Source organism: Dioscorea cayenensis, chromosome 20 (assembly GCF_009730915.1).
Source record: "Dioscorea cayenensis subsp. rotundata cultivar TDr96_F1 chromosome 20, TDr96_F1_v2_PseudoChromosome.rev07_lg8_w22 25.fasta, whole genome shotgun sequence".
NCBI lineage: Eukaryota > Viridiplantae > Streptophyta > Magnoliopsida > Dioscoreales > Dioscoreaceae > Dioscorea > Dioscorea cayenensis.
The window spans coordinates 32,168,550-32,184,564 of NC_052490.1; the positions used below are offsets into that span (position 1 = coordinate 32,168,550).

The 16,015-nt window shown below is 37.0% G+C and overlaps 2 protein-coding genes across 5 annotated transcripts; both read right to left on the bottom strand.

The window, feature by feature from the left end:
* Positions 1 to 360: 360 nt before the first annotated feature.
* On the bottom strand, positions 361 to 5,305 carry LOC120251945 (probable plastid-lipid-associated protein 14, chloroplastic). Of its 2 annotated transcripts, none has more exons than XM_039260595.1 (13): positions 4,821 to 5,305; positions 4,673 to 4,716; positions 4,517 to 4,595; positions 4,270 to 4,386; positions 3,905 to 4,087; positions 3,726 to 3,812; positions 2,974 to 3,080; positions 2,804 to 2,891; positions 2,337 to 2,417; positions 2,178 to 2,254; positions 1,730 to 1,865; positions 1,509 to 1,571; positions 361 to 1,056 (listed from the first exon to the last, which is right to left on the bottom strand). In XM_039260595.1, exons 1-13 carry the CDS (start codon positions 5,160 to 5,162, stop codon positions 424 to 426), a joined length of 2,037 nt encoding a protein of 678 aa, XP_039116529.1. In that variant the 5' UTR covers positions 5,163 to 5,305; the 3' UTR covers positions 361 to 423. The 2 variants fall into 2 exon arrangements, with proteins under 2 accessions (XP_039116529.1, XP_039116530.1); XM_039260596.1 differs by having other exon boundaries at positions 4,673 to 4,712; positions 4,821 to 4,942.
* A 761-nt stretch (positions 5,306 to 6,066) lies between these two features.
* LOC120251816 (histone-lysine N-methyltransferase ATX4-like) lies at positions 6,067 to 14,717 on the bottom strand. Of its 3 annotated transcripts, none has more exons than XM_039260470.1 (21): positions 13,602 to 14,717; positions 13,443 to 13,498; positions 13,140 to 13,323; positions 12,122 to 12,172; positions 11,943 to 12,034; positions 11,744 to 11,833; positions 11,339 to 11,474; positions 10,959 to 11,055; positions 10,743 to 10,842; positions 10,475 to 10,599; positions 10,062 to 10,204; positions 9,807 to 9,911; positions 8,960 to 9,024; positions 8,431 to 8,635; positions 7,850 to 7,939; positions 7,698 to 7,754; positions 7,527 to 7,616; positions 7,047 to 7,133; positions 6,687 to 6,761; positions 6,473 to 6,573; positions 6,067 to 6,336 (listed from the first exon to the last, which is right to left on the bottom strand). In XM_039260470.1, exons 1-21 carry the CDS (start codon positions 14,400 to 14,402, stop codon positions 6,246 to 6,248), a joined length of 2,841 nt encoding a protein of 946 aa, XP_039116404.1. In that variant the 5' UTR covers positions 14,403 to 14,717; the 3' UTR covers positions 6,067 to 6,245. The 3 variants fall into 3 exon arrangements, with proteins under 3 accessions (XP_039116404.1, XP_039116405.1, XP_039116403.1); XM_039260471.1 differs by having other exon boundaries at positions 10,743 to 10,839; positions 13,443 to 13,501; XM_039260469.1 differs by having other exon boundaries at positions 13,443 to 13,501.
* Positions 14,718 to 16,015: the final 1,298 nt, after the last annotated feature.

A 16,015-nucleotide genomic window follows, 5' to 3' on the forward strand; every position in this document is an offset into this window, starting at 1 on the left:
GTTTTTAGGGCAAAGGCTATTTCATTACTACTCCGAATGCAGTCGTTTGTTATTCTCCTCACCTTGGGCATCATCAGAGTAATAATAACAATAACAACAACAATAATAATAATAATCATAAATCAGAGTAGCCTCCATTTTCTAAATATTATCCTGCTAAGATCTTCTTGGTAGAATTTAATTATTCGGATAAATATACTCAATTGTTACTCTTTCCTAAACTATTAACATTAATAGACATTAAGTTTTAAAATATTTAAAATTAATATTTCAAATAAATATTTTTAAAAAAGACTTCAAACCCCATATTGCAGTTTGAAATCATTCAACAGTGATAAGCTCTATCCAAAGAACAACGCATCAACAAAACCTAATTTATACAAACAACTATGCAATTTACAAGTGACTGAATTTCATGAATGGTCAGCACTCAGCAGTATAAGGCGACCTGGTGAAAAGCAATGCAGATCCACTGACCCCACGGAGAACCATCATCCTAGAATCTACATAAGTCCCACACACAAGCTTTGACACATCAAACATCTCCGGGGGGATTTGTGTCCGAACCTCTTGAATTACCCTCTGTGCCACATCAACATTTGATTGTGATGATCCAAGGCTCACTGACACATCGATGTCACCAAATATGAGCTTTGCTGCAGGGAGACTGAATGGAGGTTCTTTGGTCTTGCCTTTCTTCCATTTCTTGCCATATGTTTTCCTGGCGACGAATTCTTGAGAGGATATGTTTTGGGATTCAATGTCTTCTTCTCTGAGATACAATCTCCGTCCAAAGGCTAATTTGAGTGAAGATTTGACTTGCAAGTTGCCAAGATCACCAGATTTGTCATGTGGCCATTGTTGTCCAGGCATGACTTTGAAATCGATATCAGAAGCCAGTAGAAGAGTTGAACCATCTGAATCAGAGGCTTGAGTAAAGGTTAGGTATGCATTGCCAATAAGAACTCTTAATGAAGGTTGCCGAAGTGTCAGGCCTAAATGCCTTCCTGTGCAATACAACAGACGCCATCTACCAGGGAGGAGATCAACCCAATTCTGTGTACAGAAAAGATGGTGCTAAATTAATAACAACTCAAGTGTCAAAATACTATTGTTGCTCTCCAACTCATTTGTTCAGTATAAAGCCGATGGAAGAAAGGAATTGAGAAAAAGCAAACAAAGAGAGTAGTCACTTATGTTTGCTATACTTTGTTTTGCAATCTGTGTCAAAAGCAATTTCACAGTTTTTCAAAAGAAGATAGAAATTAAGTGCACATCAAAAGGAAGAAATTAAGTAGGTAACAAGAAATTAAAGCTTTTCAAAGCTCCACATGAATGTGCTACTGATTTGGAAACATAGGCAGGAGACCTAAAAATATCAGCAAGAATATTCCTGAAGATATTTGAATGAAAGAATAAAAAATGTTTGTGAAAATTAAACAATAGAGTCCAAAAACAGAATAATAGGAAGACAAAGTGCTTGTAGAAGAAATCGATAACTTTATTACCTTCCTTCTTAGATGAGGATTTAGCAACTCCATCAATTCGATGAAATAAGCTATCCTGTTACGCTGTATAAAATGATTGCACAGCAGTGAAAAATTAAGATGTGGGTAGCAGAAGTTAGTGCGTGAAAACAGAACTGGAGTGGCAAACAGAAAAAAGAACATGACAGGAACATAATAACATATGTGTGTGAAATTCCAAATTTAAACAAGAGTTAATTTACCTGACGCGGGACGTAGATGTAATCTTCTACTATTCTTACAGCAGTTGAACCTAAACCCCACCTGATGAGATCCATGGATGAGTCTACACGCCATTTAGGTCCACAAAGAAATGGATGTCGCAGTGCGTCCACACAACTGAAAAAGAAAGAAAACAGAAACATCCCACTCTGCTCAACTTCTAGTTACAAACGGGTGGTAATTTTTAAACAGTAATGACTCAGATGACAGTCAAATAACCTTCTTGATTGTACTTCAGCAGACCTGCATTTCTACAACTCACATAATATTCCAACAAAATACGCCATCTACAGAGATGAAAAAGTAAGAGAGGGAGAACGGATGGGTGGGGTTGAGGTTTATCCCAGGGACGTTTGTAGATTATAAATCAACAAATGTCCCCATAAGGCCATACAGTGATATAACCCACATTATTAGTACCAAGATTACCTAATCCTCTCAGATGGCTTTGTGGCAAGGAGCAATGATAGAAGGTTCCAGCCAGCACCCCAGTTCCTATCAAGAATCTATAATAAAGTCACCAGATGGTCATATTTCGTAAATGACCGGAAAAGCCCACAACGAAATGTAGGAGAAAGTTATAGAGACCTGCAATCCAGCATTTCCAGAATGAGAGTCTCGATATAGAATTGGAAGTAGAAACTCACGTAGGCCAGACGGGCAGTTTCCCTGCAATTGTAGACACACAATAGTTGAGTGAAAGCTCCCTGAACATAAATGCCAGTTAGTCCTGTTAAGACAAATTCCACCTATTCAAACTTCAACATTCAAAAGGCTTGTTTGAGGCCAAAGAGGAATTTTGTCAGTTTCTAATGCCACAGAGCCTCATGTTATAAACTATCATTTGTAGTATGATTTGCTTAAGTCTGGTTCCATGTGTAAATCTGTTCAAGATAAGCAATATATCATCAACTACACACATAGGCCTTGATTTTCACATGTAATAATTTTACCAAGGATAAGTCCAATTATACAAGGGCGCATTTAAAACTTTTTCCCTATCTAATATTTCATCAAATTGTTTGTAAGTGCAACTAAACTGATGGAAAACAAACCTTGAACAAGAAAGTCTTAAACTTGATAAATATTGAAGAGTCCATAAGCTCCCTCAGAACCATTTTTGCCATGATGAATCCAACACATCTGAGGATGATGAAAAAACATACATCATGGAAAAGACCATAACAACTAATTTCGTGCAGAATATAGAAATTATTGCCTCTACCTCATATCAAATGCAATCATTAACTGCCTCCGATTGATGTTTCCATCTGTTGCGCTACTGTTTGTACTGTTCTCATAGAAATCAACAGCATTTCCTAATATGCCTACCTAAGAACAAATAGTATTAACTAGAAGTGGTAAACCATGTCTTCATCAATCACCAACAAAAATTATCATTGCCATTGGCACATCTATTGTAATGGGCATATTTCCCAGTTTGCCTAGCACACTTTCACACATTTCTCAAATAGATTAGTTACATGCATCTAGAGATTTGCCTAATGTGCTCTTGTTGCATTTAAGACTGAGAAAGAGTCTGATGCAAACACATAAATTTACTTGAGTATGAAGCCAAGTTTGTGATATTTATGACGTTATACATGAATTAGAGTATGTTAAATTATAGATCATTTTCCTTGCATATTGTTAGCAGCTTAGTGTAGAAAATGATAAGGAGAGAGAATCTAAATTACTTTTTAGTGACTTACCAGAGGATGGACATGATGGCCATCACAGTTAGCTTAGATTATGACTATTCAATGTTATTAGTTATATTTAACTTAAATTTTAAATATTGGTCCTTCATTACATGATGCTTATATACTTCAATTACACAACTAGATATAGTGAAGACTTTCATGTTTATCATATGCTCAATCTGATTGTATCATAATTTAATGCATTACATGTCTAGCATCTATATAGAGCATAATACACGGTGATCATCTTTAGAAGGATAACACTGTTACTCACTTTGACATGTCTGTCAACCAGGCTAATATGCACGTTCTCCAGCCTTAATTCAGTGTGAGCCAAACCATGGCTGTGTAAGTAATTGACCTTAAGGACCAAAAGCAGAGAGATGACAGTTAGTGTTCCAGATACTGCTACTAGTTTCCCACAAACCGTTATCAAAAAACTATCCAACTTACACCAATCAAAAGATCTCGCATAAGAATCCTGGTCAGCCGTAGTTGTCGTGTAACAGCAGGTCCTCCTAGTTTGTCATCCCCTATCCTCCTAACACACTCCTCATCCAATGTCAAGGCGGCTTCTAAAGTTGGCAGCCAATCTGTCAGTTGGAGCCAATGTTGCAAAGAATAACTCCCATGATACTGCACAAAGACAAGATTTACCCATAATCTCAGGCAATATTCATTGCTGAACATTTAATTAAGACATAAGACAACTCAGAAACTGTTAATCAAGCTCAAACAATTGGCAAGTACATTCGATGAGTCCTGAAAGAAAATATTATAGCTTAAGCATTGCAGAGTTTACAAAGAGTAAATCTCACTCCATGGACTAGGGTGAAAGATTCATCATCCTCGCCACTTATTGGTGATACAAAGCCATAAACTTGCAACGAATAACAGTGGTACATGAGTTGCCGACGTGCAAGCTTCTTCAAGACCTGTATTTCCATGCAAAACTCTCATAATGCAATAGTTCATAGTGGGAAGTGTAATCTCCTATAACTCAACATACACACGACAGAAAACAACACTGAAATACAGCTCAAACTTATTAACAAGCAGACCAACCTCCAGCGCTCGTCGGCCTCTGCGCTGAGCTTGCGTGCTCTTGAGCTGCCGGAGCACCACTCTTGCATTATACAACATACTGTAATCAACCGCATTAACTTCAGTTCAAGTTCAAATTAGCAAATGCTTCCATTTTTAACAAAAATCTAAGCTTACTTGTCCGGATTGCTCACTGTCGCCTCAAAGATCATCTCATCTGCCTAAAACCCCCCATTAATCAATTAAAGAAAAAAAATCACAAAAATCTTAAAATCAAAGCGAAGAAAAAAAAAAAGCAATCAAATTCATAATCACAGAAACATACCCTGCCATGGAGACCAATGCTGACATAGTTAGCAACAACGAAATCGTCCATCTTAAACTTCAAAACCGGCCCCAATTCCTCAGCCTCAACATCCACTCCTCGAGATGCAGTCCCCATCCCAGCTTTACCCACCAAGCATCTCACCGACCTTTGCCGCCTTCTCCACTCAACCAATCCCATCCGACCAACACCTCCGACAAACGAAACACCATCCCTGGATCTCCAGATCGAATCCCGATAATCAAGGCAGGAAAAAACCTTGATCCCACAAAGCGCCATGAGAGAATGGAAAACCACAAACCCTAGAAGGGAAGGAAAAGAGGAGAGATTGGAGAAGGACATGGCGGTGGATATATAGAGAAAGAAAGGGCACGAGGGGATTGCGTGTGGGTATGCGCCCGGGAGCGACTCGCCATGAGCGCGCCGCGCGTCGACCTCACTCTCTAGTCTCTACCGAGAAAAATCTTACTTCCTTTCGTGCTCGAAAGAATGGTAAAATTTCTAAAACACACCCTGAAATACTTACAAATTTGTAAGGGCCATTTGTCTCAGACTAGACTAACTCGTGTCAGCGTCTCAGGGACTCGGAATTGAAGGATAGGATAAATGGCATATGTACCCTTGTCAACTATTAATTGGTTTATTGATATACGGATCGCCGATAGAGCTCTTCACCGAGTGGTGAGAGTTCGATTCTCTGTCACATTCCTGGGAGATGTGAGCGGTGATTGTGTGTGTGGTCCCAACACTCATGTATGTGCGGCCCCGCCCCCACTTGCTCTACCGAGATTTGTGCATGTCTCTGACAATTTAGCAATGTCTTCGGGCTGTCTGTTCCTTTTGATAAAATTTTTTTTTGCATATATATCCTTTTACAAAGGTATATTTATATATATATATATATACCCCTTGATTTTCAGTTAATGGTGACGGAGGTATTATCCTATCCAAAAACATTAATAAAATCAAACAGTAATATAAAAAAACAAGGCATGGGAGTTTCACACAGAAAGTCTTTCGGTGTTCAGATTTGACTTTACGCTTCATGAATAGTATAAATATGAATTTTCTAATTTATACATAGTCAAAGGGTTAGTCTCGTTAGATGAATAAGTGACAACGAATACTTAAACTTTTGACCCACAAAAAATCAGTTCACGGACCATACATATGGATGGGACATTTATTAAAAAAAAATTGAGACAGATGGACAGAAATAAAAAATTCTTTAATCAATAATTGGAACTGTTTCTTTTTTTTTTATAATCACTATGTATACACCATTTACAAAAATGATTCCCTGTGAGGAAAGAATGCCTGTAACAATGAGCTATCACAATCTTGAATATATTTTTTCCCAGAAAAAAAATTAAGATATAGATGGTATTGGAAAGAATGGGTGAATCAGCGGTAATGTACAGAGAGTTAGTTCATAAACTTCCGGCAGTTTGAAGCTTTGCAGAGGCAGGGAACTTTGCTACACTCACCTTCATCTGGATCAAACAAATAGTCATACCTACAACAAGAATACCAGAGATTAACAGTTAGCATTAAAATTGAGAACTTCGTACCAACTCAGCATTCTTAGCTTCTTAAATATGAAGGAAATCATCGTATTTTTTAACATGAAAGAAAGAAGAAAGTGGAAATACGTCAACTCAGTTCCTGCAGAAACATTGCTCTTGGCTATGAGCACAATGCAGCTTTGACCATTTCCAACGCTCATGATTCTTGCATAGCAATTGGGCATGCACTGCATTAGGGAAGATAAAATTAAGAAGCCAGAAAAGTGTAACTAGTATTAAAGTGATTTAGGAATCGTCAGGGAAACAGAAAAGTGAAGTCTGCCAGAATGTTAAGACTTACAGAATGGTTAATTAACCGCGCTATGTTTCCTTTGTTTGTCGCATCTATCACTACCTCTTCACTGATTTTGAATAGCTGCAATCACAGAAGAAAAGGGGATGAATAATTGTGATGCATATGTAATCATGTCCATGCATATATAAACATCCCAAATAGATTGTTTCCTTTAGGATTTTGTATTTGCAATTTTTGATGAGATGTTTCTCAAAAGAGAACTGGTACTCATTTAGTTAGATATAACCTCTACTCATTTAGTTATATACAAATGGCACTTTCCTAAACAGTTGCATAAATTGATAAACAAATGATTAGATTTGCAAAATTAGAGAAACTAATGCACATAGATTAAGGATAGCTTACATAGCAATCTTTGCCTTCCAACCTATACCGTGCCTCCCTCATATCCGCCACAACGCGTCTAACCTGCTCCCCTCGGTATACAAGAACCTATATGCAGGGTCAGAATTATTAGTTCAGGTTTTGCAGGCCTCCAGTATAAACTGACAATTACATAAACTGAGCACAATGGATAATAATATCTCATACTGTGAAATTAAATGGCACTGAAGTCTGAACAATTTTATTGCCTATGTATGTGGGTGATGATTTCCACTCACAACGATGTGCCTTTAAATTGTAAGGATATTATCCCAAAATAGTTCAGGGCCAGGCAATACATATACTTTACTCTAATAACTTCCCAAAATGCAATAGCATAGACATCAGACTTCCAAAACACATTATCAGTCCCACATTAAGCGTGTGTATGACAAACTGAGCTGAGAGCAGCTAAGAAACATTCCCACATGAAGTTAAGAGAGACACGAAATGAATCATTACCATTTCTCCCTCTTGAATGTTCCTCCGTGCAAGGAGTCCCCATCCATGTATCCCTGATCTTCCAAAACAAGCCCTACTTTTTTCGGTTGACTGGAAGTATGAGGAAACAGCAATTAATAAAAATCACAAGATCTACCACTGAGATAGTACCATAGCTGCATGAAAACTTGCCTGCAGGTAGAAGAGCCTCTCCTTAAATGTTGAAAATGGCTCAGAGTCTTTCTTGGCCTGTTAAGTTGGAACAAAGCAGCATAATGCAAGTTTCTGATTGTTCATCGTTATTGTTGTATATCAGACAAAGTTAAAAGGAGAAAAATTCATACCCCAGAATTATTCTTCAAGTTTTCAATAGCATCGAGAGAATGACGACGCGGACCCATCAATATATGGGCAGTGGCATCCTCTTTCTTTCGCTAAAAGGAGGATAAATAGAGGAAATACTATTAGAGGAATTCAATTTTCATACGCCTATATCAGGCTTATCAAACAATTGAGAATGAAATAAGATGCGCAATCACCACTATATAAACACCAGCGCAAATATCAAGACAAAATAGACTAAATACTGAAGTACATTAACATGTGATCAGGGCCAAATAAACCATCCGAGTTGGACAAAAATCAATGGGGTCAGTACAGATCATATCATAAAAAACTGGAACTGATGAAAATATCTTCAGAGAAGATGATATTACAAAACTAAAAAGCCATAGTTCCTGTCAATATGCAGCCAACTTTCAAATAAATAGCATGGTTTTCATGAAGGATTCTTAAATCCATTTTTCATGAGGAAAAAGTCCAAGAACTTTGGTACAAGGACCAAAAATGAGCTTCAATATTTAGTTCCATAAGCATTGACAAGCAATAGCGCCAAGACAATTGTCAGACTAAGAAAAAGAAATACCTCGGTTTCTATCTTCATATATGGCTGACATCTCACAGAAGATGAAGACTCAGAAAGATGAATTGGTGAGATGGATTTTTTTGGGATGTCCTTCCTTATTAACCTTGAACCTTCACGCTTCTCATTACTTGTCTCGGGTGCACTCTTGCCAGATATGACTCCTAAAGGAGTCTTCAAGATCAGTGCAGTATCCATGTTTGGAGCCCTGTAAAGAGTCAAGCTATCAGGTAATTTTCACAGAACAATCTGCACTTCTTCCATCAATTTTATTAGGTACCACAGTATCAAGGTACAACTTAACATAAAATGGCAGGAGATCTATGTTCATTCTGTGATGGATGGTGGAGCTGGCATAACAGGCATCTGAATTTTCAGTTAAAAGAATAAATATTCATAATTTCAAGTAACATCAAGTGAAATAATTTACTAACATAAAAATTAGGCACAAATGATCCATAAGCAAGGCGCGATATTAAATAGGGTGGCGCAGAGACAGTTTTGTGATAAATTCCAAAGACAAATGCATTACCTGTGCTTTGCACAATAAGACACCTTTCTTGTTATCTGCTTCCCATTTACTTCTGAGCAATGCAACTGCAATGCAATGAAAACACATGCAATGATGGAGTATGTTTCATTAGATATAAATGAGATTTATGTGCACAAGCACTATAGGTAAGTATTTCAAATGTAAGATGAACTTCAAGGTGCTACTGAATCATCAAAAACAAAAATGATAGTTATCAGTTGATAAATATGCATAATACTAATTGAAGCATGCAAGAAGATAAAGTAATGTTCCATAACATCAATGTGAGACGACAAGGGACAATTTAGGATCTAGTTTGACTTGAGCTCATCAACTTCTAGATCTAGATTTTGAACCCATATGCCCAAATACGCTAAAATTTCTATGTGAAAACAGTCTTTTATAAAACTTTAAAAAAGGTTTTAGACAGATCTCATACTCTACTTTCACAGAGAGGTGAATCACACGCCACCAAGATGGAACCATGATCTAAATGGATTCCAAATCTGGGCTATTTTGCATATTTCAGATTTAAGCTTGAGCTAAATCCAGATCTGCTTGCAACATTTTCACCCACAAGAGGATTCCAGGATTATGAAAATGAGTTGTACACAATATCAAAATCATCTTTAACATAGCCTTTAGCATGCAAATCTGTGTATGCGTCCTTATCATGTATGCCTTGAGTTTGTTTTACCATGAAGAAATCCCATGAAAATATCATATATTTTGTAAAACATATAACAGATTTAAATCACAAGTGATTATCGTAGCATCAACTAAAAAGATTAGAATCATGAGAATTTTATCAATTAGCATAAATGCTATTTTGAAAAACTGTGACAACCTCCATGCGGTATCCTGCTCTTGACGCACACATTGCATGATAAGAAGTGGAGCACTTGCAGCATTGTATACAGGAACCATGCATTTGCTCGCATATCACACAAACCTGAAAGTAAATGAGTGGTAAACAGTTAAATAGATTGCACTAGGTCATACTCATGTGAGATTATAGCAGCATAATGGCACTGGTTACTAAAAGAAATATTCCAATTCAATTGTTAATAAGCACAAAAAAGAATATGAACTATGTCTTAACCTTTGCAAACGAATTGAGTGGAATTTTCAATATGCCAATAGCAGGTTCCATTTTAAAATTTGCAAAAGAAACCTCCGGGTGAAACCAGGCACATGTCACGTGCACCCATAACATATCAACATCTGTTGGCTTCAAAGCACCCCCTTGAAAAAAAAGATAAATCATCCTTGTCATTAATAGACTAAGAGAAAAGAAAAAAATATGGAAAAGGAAGACAATGGCATCAAAATGCTGCTCAAAGAAATTGACACTTTAATGGACGTGAAAACAAAAGTAACAACAAGAATAGCTTCACTTGCAATGCAAGACCCAAGAAAAACTCACAAATATCATTTTAAATTCACCACATAATGAAAGCCCGAGAATATCCAGAGATGGATCAGCGATCTAATTTTAAATAAATCTAAGCATACCTTTAACAGGACAAAGGCAGCACTGCCGTTCAAGGTGAGGTGTCTCACATGCTCTGCAAATCCATGATGTGAAATCTGTTTCACACACTACACCATAGCATTCCTGGTGAACAGCTATTTGGCATCTGAAAAAAAAAAAAAACAAATAGCCAAATTATAACTCACACCAGTTCACCCTCACAATTTTACACATCCTAGCACAATTCTCTTTTTTTAATTAAGAATGGCTGAATATCAGAACAAATACTCTGACAATATTGCAATATACCTGTTGCAAATGATGATTTTATTGTAATCCCAGTCTTCAACCCATCGGCAGACTGCACATCGTTCTGTTGTCCATTTTGTACATACTGGTTGAAAAGCTTCTGCCGAAATGGTCCATGATCACCAACACATAAGCATGCAATAAATCTTATATACATATTCCCCATAATTAACCATAATTCTTGTCAGAAGAAGAAACATCAGAGGAATTATTTACCTTGCAAGAAATCAAGAATCCTTTCCTTTCTGACATTAGGAACTTGGCTTTCAGCATAACTTACAGAAACCAGGTCATTTGCTTGGAATTGATCTAACTGTACACCAAAACACATATAGAATATAGTCAGCATGCAATTTATCTTGCCAAGGATGATTTGGTTCAAAATGATGCAGATTGATGCCCTAATTAGATGCAAATTATACACTTTTTCATGAAGTTATAGTGTCAACTGTACAGAATGTTCAAGGTTTTGCTCTATGGTTTCTAACTGTGCAGTATATCTGTCCAAACTGCCACACTAAAATATTCAGGACATGACTAACAGAAAACTTTATTTATTCTTAAAATAACTGATAGAATCTGCATTGAGAACAAACCCATTTTCCAAGTGGCATCATTGTGCCTTTTACTTTAACACTCATCTTCCATTTCTTACTTCTGGAACCTGCATGTCGCTCCCATTCACCAAGTGAGAGTTTCTGTGTCTTGCATGAGCCACACTGGCAGATAACCCTGGCAGACATTAAGAGAACAACCTATGTTTTAAGAATAATAACAAGAAACTGGAAATGATCCTAAAAGAACAACCTCTTCACCAGAATCAAATGATAGGTTTGAATAATGATTGCGCTCATCCACAAAAAAATCAAAGAATTAAATCAAATAAAAAAACAAACGGATAAATCAAATTAAAATTCATGAAGCAGCTGTAAGAACGATGCCCATCTATATCAAGCTGCTCATTAAGTGGAATTCACCATAAACTTTTGCTTTGTTCTTACATGTGCTGCTTTAGCAGGTAAGTTCCATCGACACCATTGCAACAAACACTCAGCCTATCAGGTTGTCCACGTTGCTCCATGTTGTCATAACTGCCCAATGAAAAGATAAGGACATCATGTTAGAAGCCATTACACAAAGTGTTGAAGTGAAAAATGCACCCAAATACAGGAAAGGAATCATGGGAAACATTAAGAGTACCTAACCCCTAAGTGCGTTTTATCGGTAACTGATTGTGGAGAAAAACAATTTGCCTTTCGGTCTGGGCAAAAGTAATCAGCAGCGTCCGGACTCTGAGGCATAAAATTCGTCAGGAGTAAAAGAGAAGGGGTTAGGAAAATGCGAAATAGCATTATGCATGAAAAAGGATTCTGTCAAACCTTTGGACTGTGGGCATTTTCATATTCTGCATGACATCCACCGCGTATAACCTAGATTTATAAACCAATATACATAAAAAAAAAAAACGTGCATAATCAATTTTTTGCAAAAGAATTAAAGAAAAATATAGCTCATGATTTAAATTTTGCAGAAAGTATACAGATTTGAAAAAAAAAATAATGAAAAATACATTTCATGGTTTAAAAATTTTGCAGAAAGTCAAATAATTGTCTCGATCTAATTGCTGTAAACAAAATGAGAAAAAGCTGTCTTAAAAATCGAAGATGAGTCAACTGCTTATCTCGATGCAACTTTGTGAAATGACGAGAGGAAAATGCTTCCTACCCCTAGATATGGCCTTGGTTTATAAACCTCAATGGAAGTTAAAATACCTTATTTAGTCCCTCTAATATAGTCAGTCTGTCATTTTAGTCAATCTAATATAGTTTGTTTTTATGAAGTCATTGTATTTTAATTTTTGAAAAATGTAAAAACTACCTAGGGACATATTATATTAGAAAGAGGGATATATATTTCTCAAAAATTAAAATACAAGGATCTTCTAGGGACAAATAATATTAGAGGGACCAAAAGAAAAGACTGACTATATTAAAGGGACTAAATAGGATATTTTATTTTTAAACAGTAATTGTAAATCTTTTATCAATTTTTAGTTGCTCTTAAACTTAGGGCTTAGTCCGTAATTTCCCCACCGTGACTATGATATTTGACAAATTAGAGACTAATAAGATTTAGCTATCTAATCAGTATCCGCAGTGGCTTAGACTCATTTGACCATCCGCAGGTTATCAGACCCTAGATCTAGGGTCAATATATTTCTAAAACCAACAGTCAATTAGAATGACATAATTCTCATGCTAAAACATAGTTTGCACATGGCTCATAGTTAGTTCCCAAAGCAGTTTGACACAAGACATCTGGCATCCTGACAAACATTTGCTACCCATTAAATAATAAGGAAAAAATAATGAAGCTGGACAAAAGTGGCCAACGGACCTTCATCTGCGATTGCCGTTCGTGCACGTGGCTCGAACCTATTGCCTGATCCAATACAGTGCCATCACCCGCATTCATATCCTCCGGCAATCTCAAAAAACCATGCTCAGCCAAGAACGCCTCCTCTATAGCCAAGCGAAAATCACTAGGATTGTTTCCTACCGGCAGAGGCTGCCCTTGAAACCTGACAGAACACATATAGTTTTTACGCACAAATCAGGCCGCCAAATTTTTAACAATTTCACTTCAACAATGAACAAACATTTTCGAAATCAAAAAACCAAAAATTTCAATAATACTAACCTGTCCACATTGTCCAAAAAAGGAAATAACATCTCCTGGTTCACCCATGCATACTGCTGCTTCATAATTAGTCCCAAACTTTGTCAACACAACCTTAAACAGTAAAACCAACTTAACTAATAAATATTTATAATATATATAAACTTGAAATGAATTTACCCTTCTATTTGCGTCACTGGAGTACCCAAGGAGCAATACATAAGCGGACTGATCTGCTCTCCGAATCACAACTGAAGGCCACACCGGCCTACTCTCTCCTGTGTTTGCCCAGAAGATCTCCGCTGGAACAAAACCCACTGGTTTAGCAACATCCTCACAAAGTGCATTGTGCCCGGGCACCCGCATTGCCTCCGAACAACCACCAATTATTGATTGTTGAACTGAATCAATGCCCGTAGGTGAAACACCCTCTGTGACTGCTTCAGAGTTCTCGTCAATCGATGCAAGCGTGCTGCCAGACGTTGAGTTCTCGCAAGCCTGACAAGACGTTCCCTTTTTGAACCATGTCGACGGGATAGCAGGACTAGGGTTTTTATGTAGAATTCTCGCGTTCGAAGGATGGGCTCGATCCTTATCCATTGGGAACTCGGAGTCAAATGCCTGAGCCGTAGGGTTGTCCTTCTCCGAAGGGTCGAGTATCACCGAATCCTTGAACCTCGACGGCAATGCCCTCCCCCGCGACGTCCGCACCATATGCGACCTCTGTTGATTCGACTCCACCTCACCAGAGCAGGACACATCCATCCCGCCTCTCCTCACCACCGGATCCCCTCGGCCACTACTAGATAGGCAAGGAACCCCCACAGCATCGCCTTCTACCTCGATAGGAAACTCGCCGGCAATCCTCCGCCGCCGCTTGCAGCAGCTCCCTGGAGGTTCCTCCCCGCAAGCACACGGCTCCTCCGCGTTGCAGCGCTTCATGCTCGGCATTTGCGTCGCCAAACTCCTCCTCACGATCATATTCTCCAAAACCCAATCCAATCACCAGAATTCCAACGCGTAGAGCACGAATTCGATCCAAGATTAGATCAAAACCCCCACGCCATAGACGAATTCTCCGAATCGAGAACAAGAAAAACGAAACCCTAATCCTCACGGGAGCGTCGCCGGATGAAATCGCTCTCCAACGACTCCCAATTAATTTTTTATTTGTATATATATATATACAAATAAAAAGTTTCACGGTGCGATATGATGAGAAGTGTTGTGGGCGTGATGAAGGAAACCCTCAAATTAATTTTTTTTCCTTTTAATTATAAAATTTATGCCCAAATATAGAGTTTTTTTATTTTTAATTTTTATTATTTATTTATTTTTTTTTTTTTTGGGTTATATTTTGGGTCGAATCCTAGAAGAAATCAAAAGAGCTTGAGGTTCTTCTCTGACTGTTAATGGATTCGGGTTCGGTTTCGCATTTGGATTAGGATTCGGATTAGGATCCGGTATCAAATGATTACAGTTTTAGTTTTTTTATTTTGGTTTTTATTCTGAATTCTATGCTTGTTTTCATGGAATCAGTTTATTTAATTTTTTATTTTCCTAAGAAATTTTGATTTCCTTGTTTCACTTTGGATGTATTTTTGGGAATGATTAATAGTAGTTATTTATGATTCTTTGATTGATGCACTGGAGATCACTGGATCTGAAGACCAGTAAGAGAATGGTTCTTGTTTCTCTTGTATCATCATCATCTTCTTCATTGGATGTTCATGAAGTAATGAGAAAAATGATAACTGATACAGTGTTAAGACTTAAGAGAGCTGAAGAGTCATCAATGGCGATGGTTGTTGCTTTTTCTTTTTCTCTCTCTCTCTAGAACCTATCTGAAATCCTAATAAGTAATTAATGTTTTTTTTAAAAAAAAATAAAATAAAATAAACTGTAGAGCTAGATTGCATGAAGAAAATATCAATTGAAGAAGTTGAATTATTTATTTATTTATGAGAGAAATGTGGTTTGTTTTTAGTGTCTTGTCTTGTCCGGATCTCTTCGTTGTCGCCGTTACCTGGAGATTTAAGATTGATATATGCTCTAGTTGGTTTGAATGATGTATTAATTGTCTCATATTTGGTTTCTAGCTTTCGTTGATGGATTCTTTTGTAACTGGTTTCTTTCTTGGGTGTGTGTTTAATTATTATTATCATCTTGAGAACATTTCTTTCCTAAATTAGTTGTTTCTTTTTTGAAGCATGATTTTTTATACGGCTTTCATTACTATAGTTTTGCCGCAAATTTTGTGATGTAACTTTCTCAATTAAAGCAGTGTTTTTATTTTTTTCAGTACGGGTATTTTTTTTAATAAAAAAAAATTATAGATAACATATGTGCTTGATTTTTTTAAATATACCGCCCACATTTTGCTTGACGGAAATTTTTATCCTCACCTACACTTAAAAAGCCTGATATTAATAGGTTAAAATACTAAATGAGTACTTATATCGAGGGATGCATTTTTGGTGGTTTCGTATCTAAAGCACTTCATGTAGACATTCAAAAATTTATTCATCCGATCACATAACTGAAACAAAACATTAATCATACATTCATACTCATTTATCATACATTCTCCTTAA

Excerpts from the sequence above, each read along its gene's own strand:
- LOC120251945 (XM_039260595.1), bottom strand. The coding sequence starts at position 5,162 with ATGTCCTTCTCCAATCTCTCCTCTTTTCCTTCCCTTCTAGGGTTTGTG. Across the intron at positions 4,596-4,672 it reads ACAGTGAGCAATCCGGACAA|TATGTTGTATAATGCAAGAG; the intron begins GTAAGCTTAGAT and ends GGTTGATTACAG. Across the intron at positions 1,057-1,508 it reads ATCCTCATCTAAGAAGGAAG|AATTGGGTTGATCTCCTCCC; the intron begins GTAATAAAGTTA and ends TTCTGTACACAG.
- LOC120251816 (XM_039260469.1), bottom strand. The coding sequence starts at position 14,402 with ATGATCGTGAGGAGGAGTTTGGCGACGCAAATGCCGAGCATGAAGCGC. Across the intron at positions 11,475-11,743 it reads TACCTGCTAAAGCAGCACAT|GGTTATCTGCCAGTGTGGCT; the intron begins GTAAGAACAAAG and ends AATGTCTGCCAG. Across the intron at positions 10,205-10,474 it reads CTGCCTTTGTCCTGTTAAAG|GGGGTGCTTTGAAGCCAACA; the intron begins GTATGCTTAGAT and ends TTTTTTTTCAAG.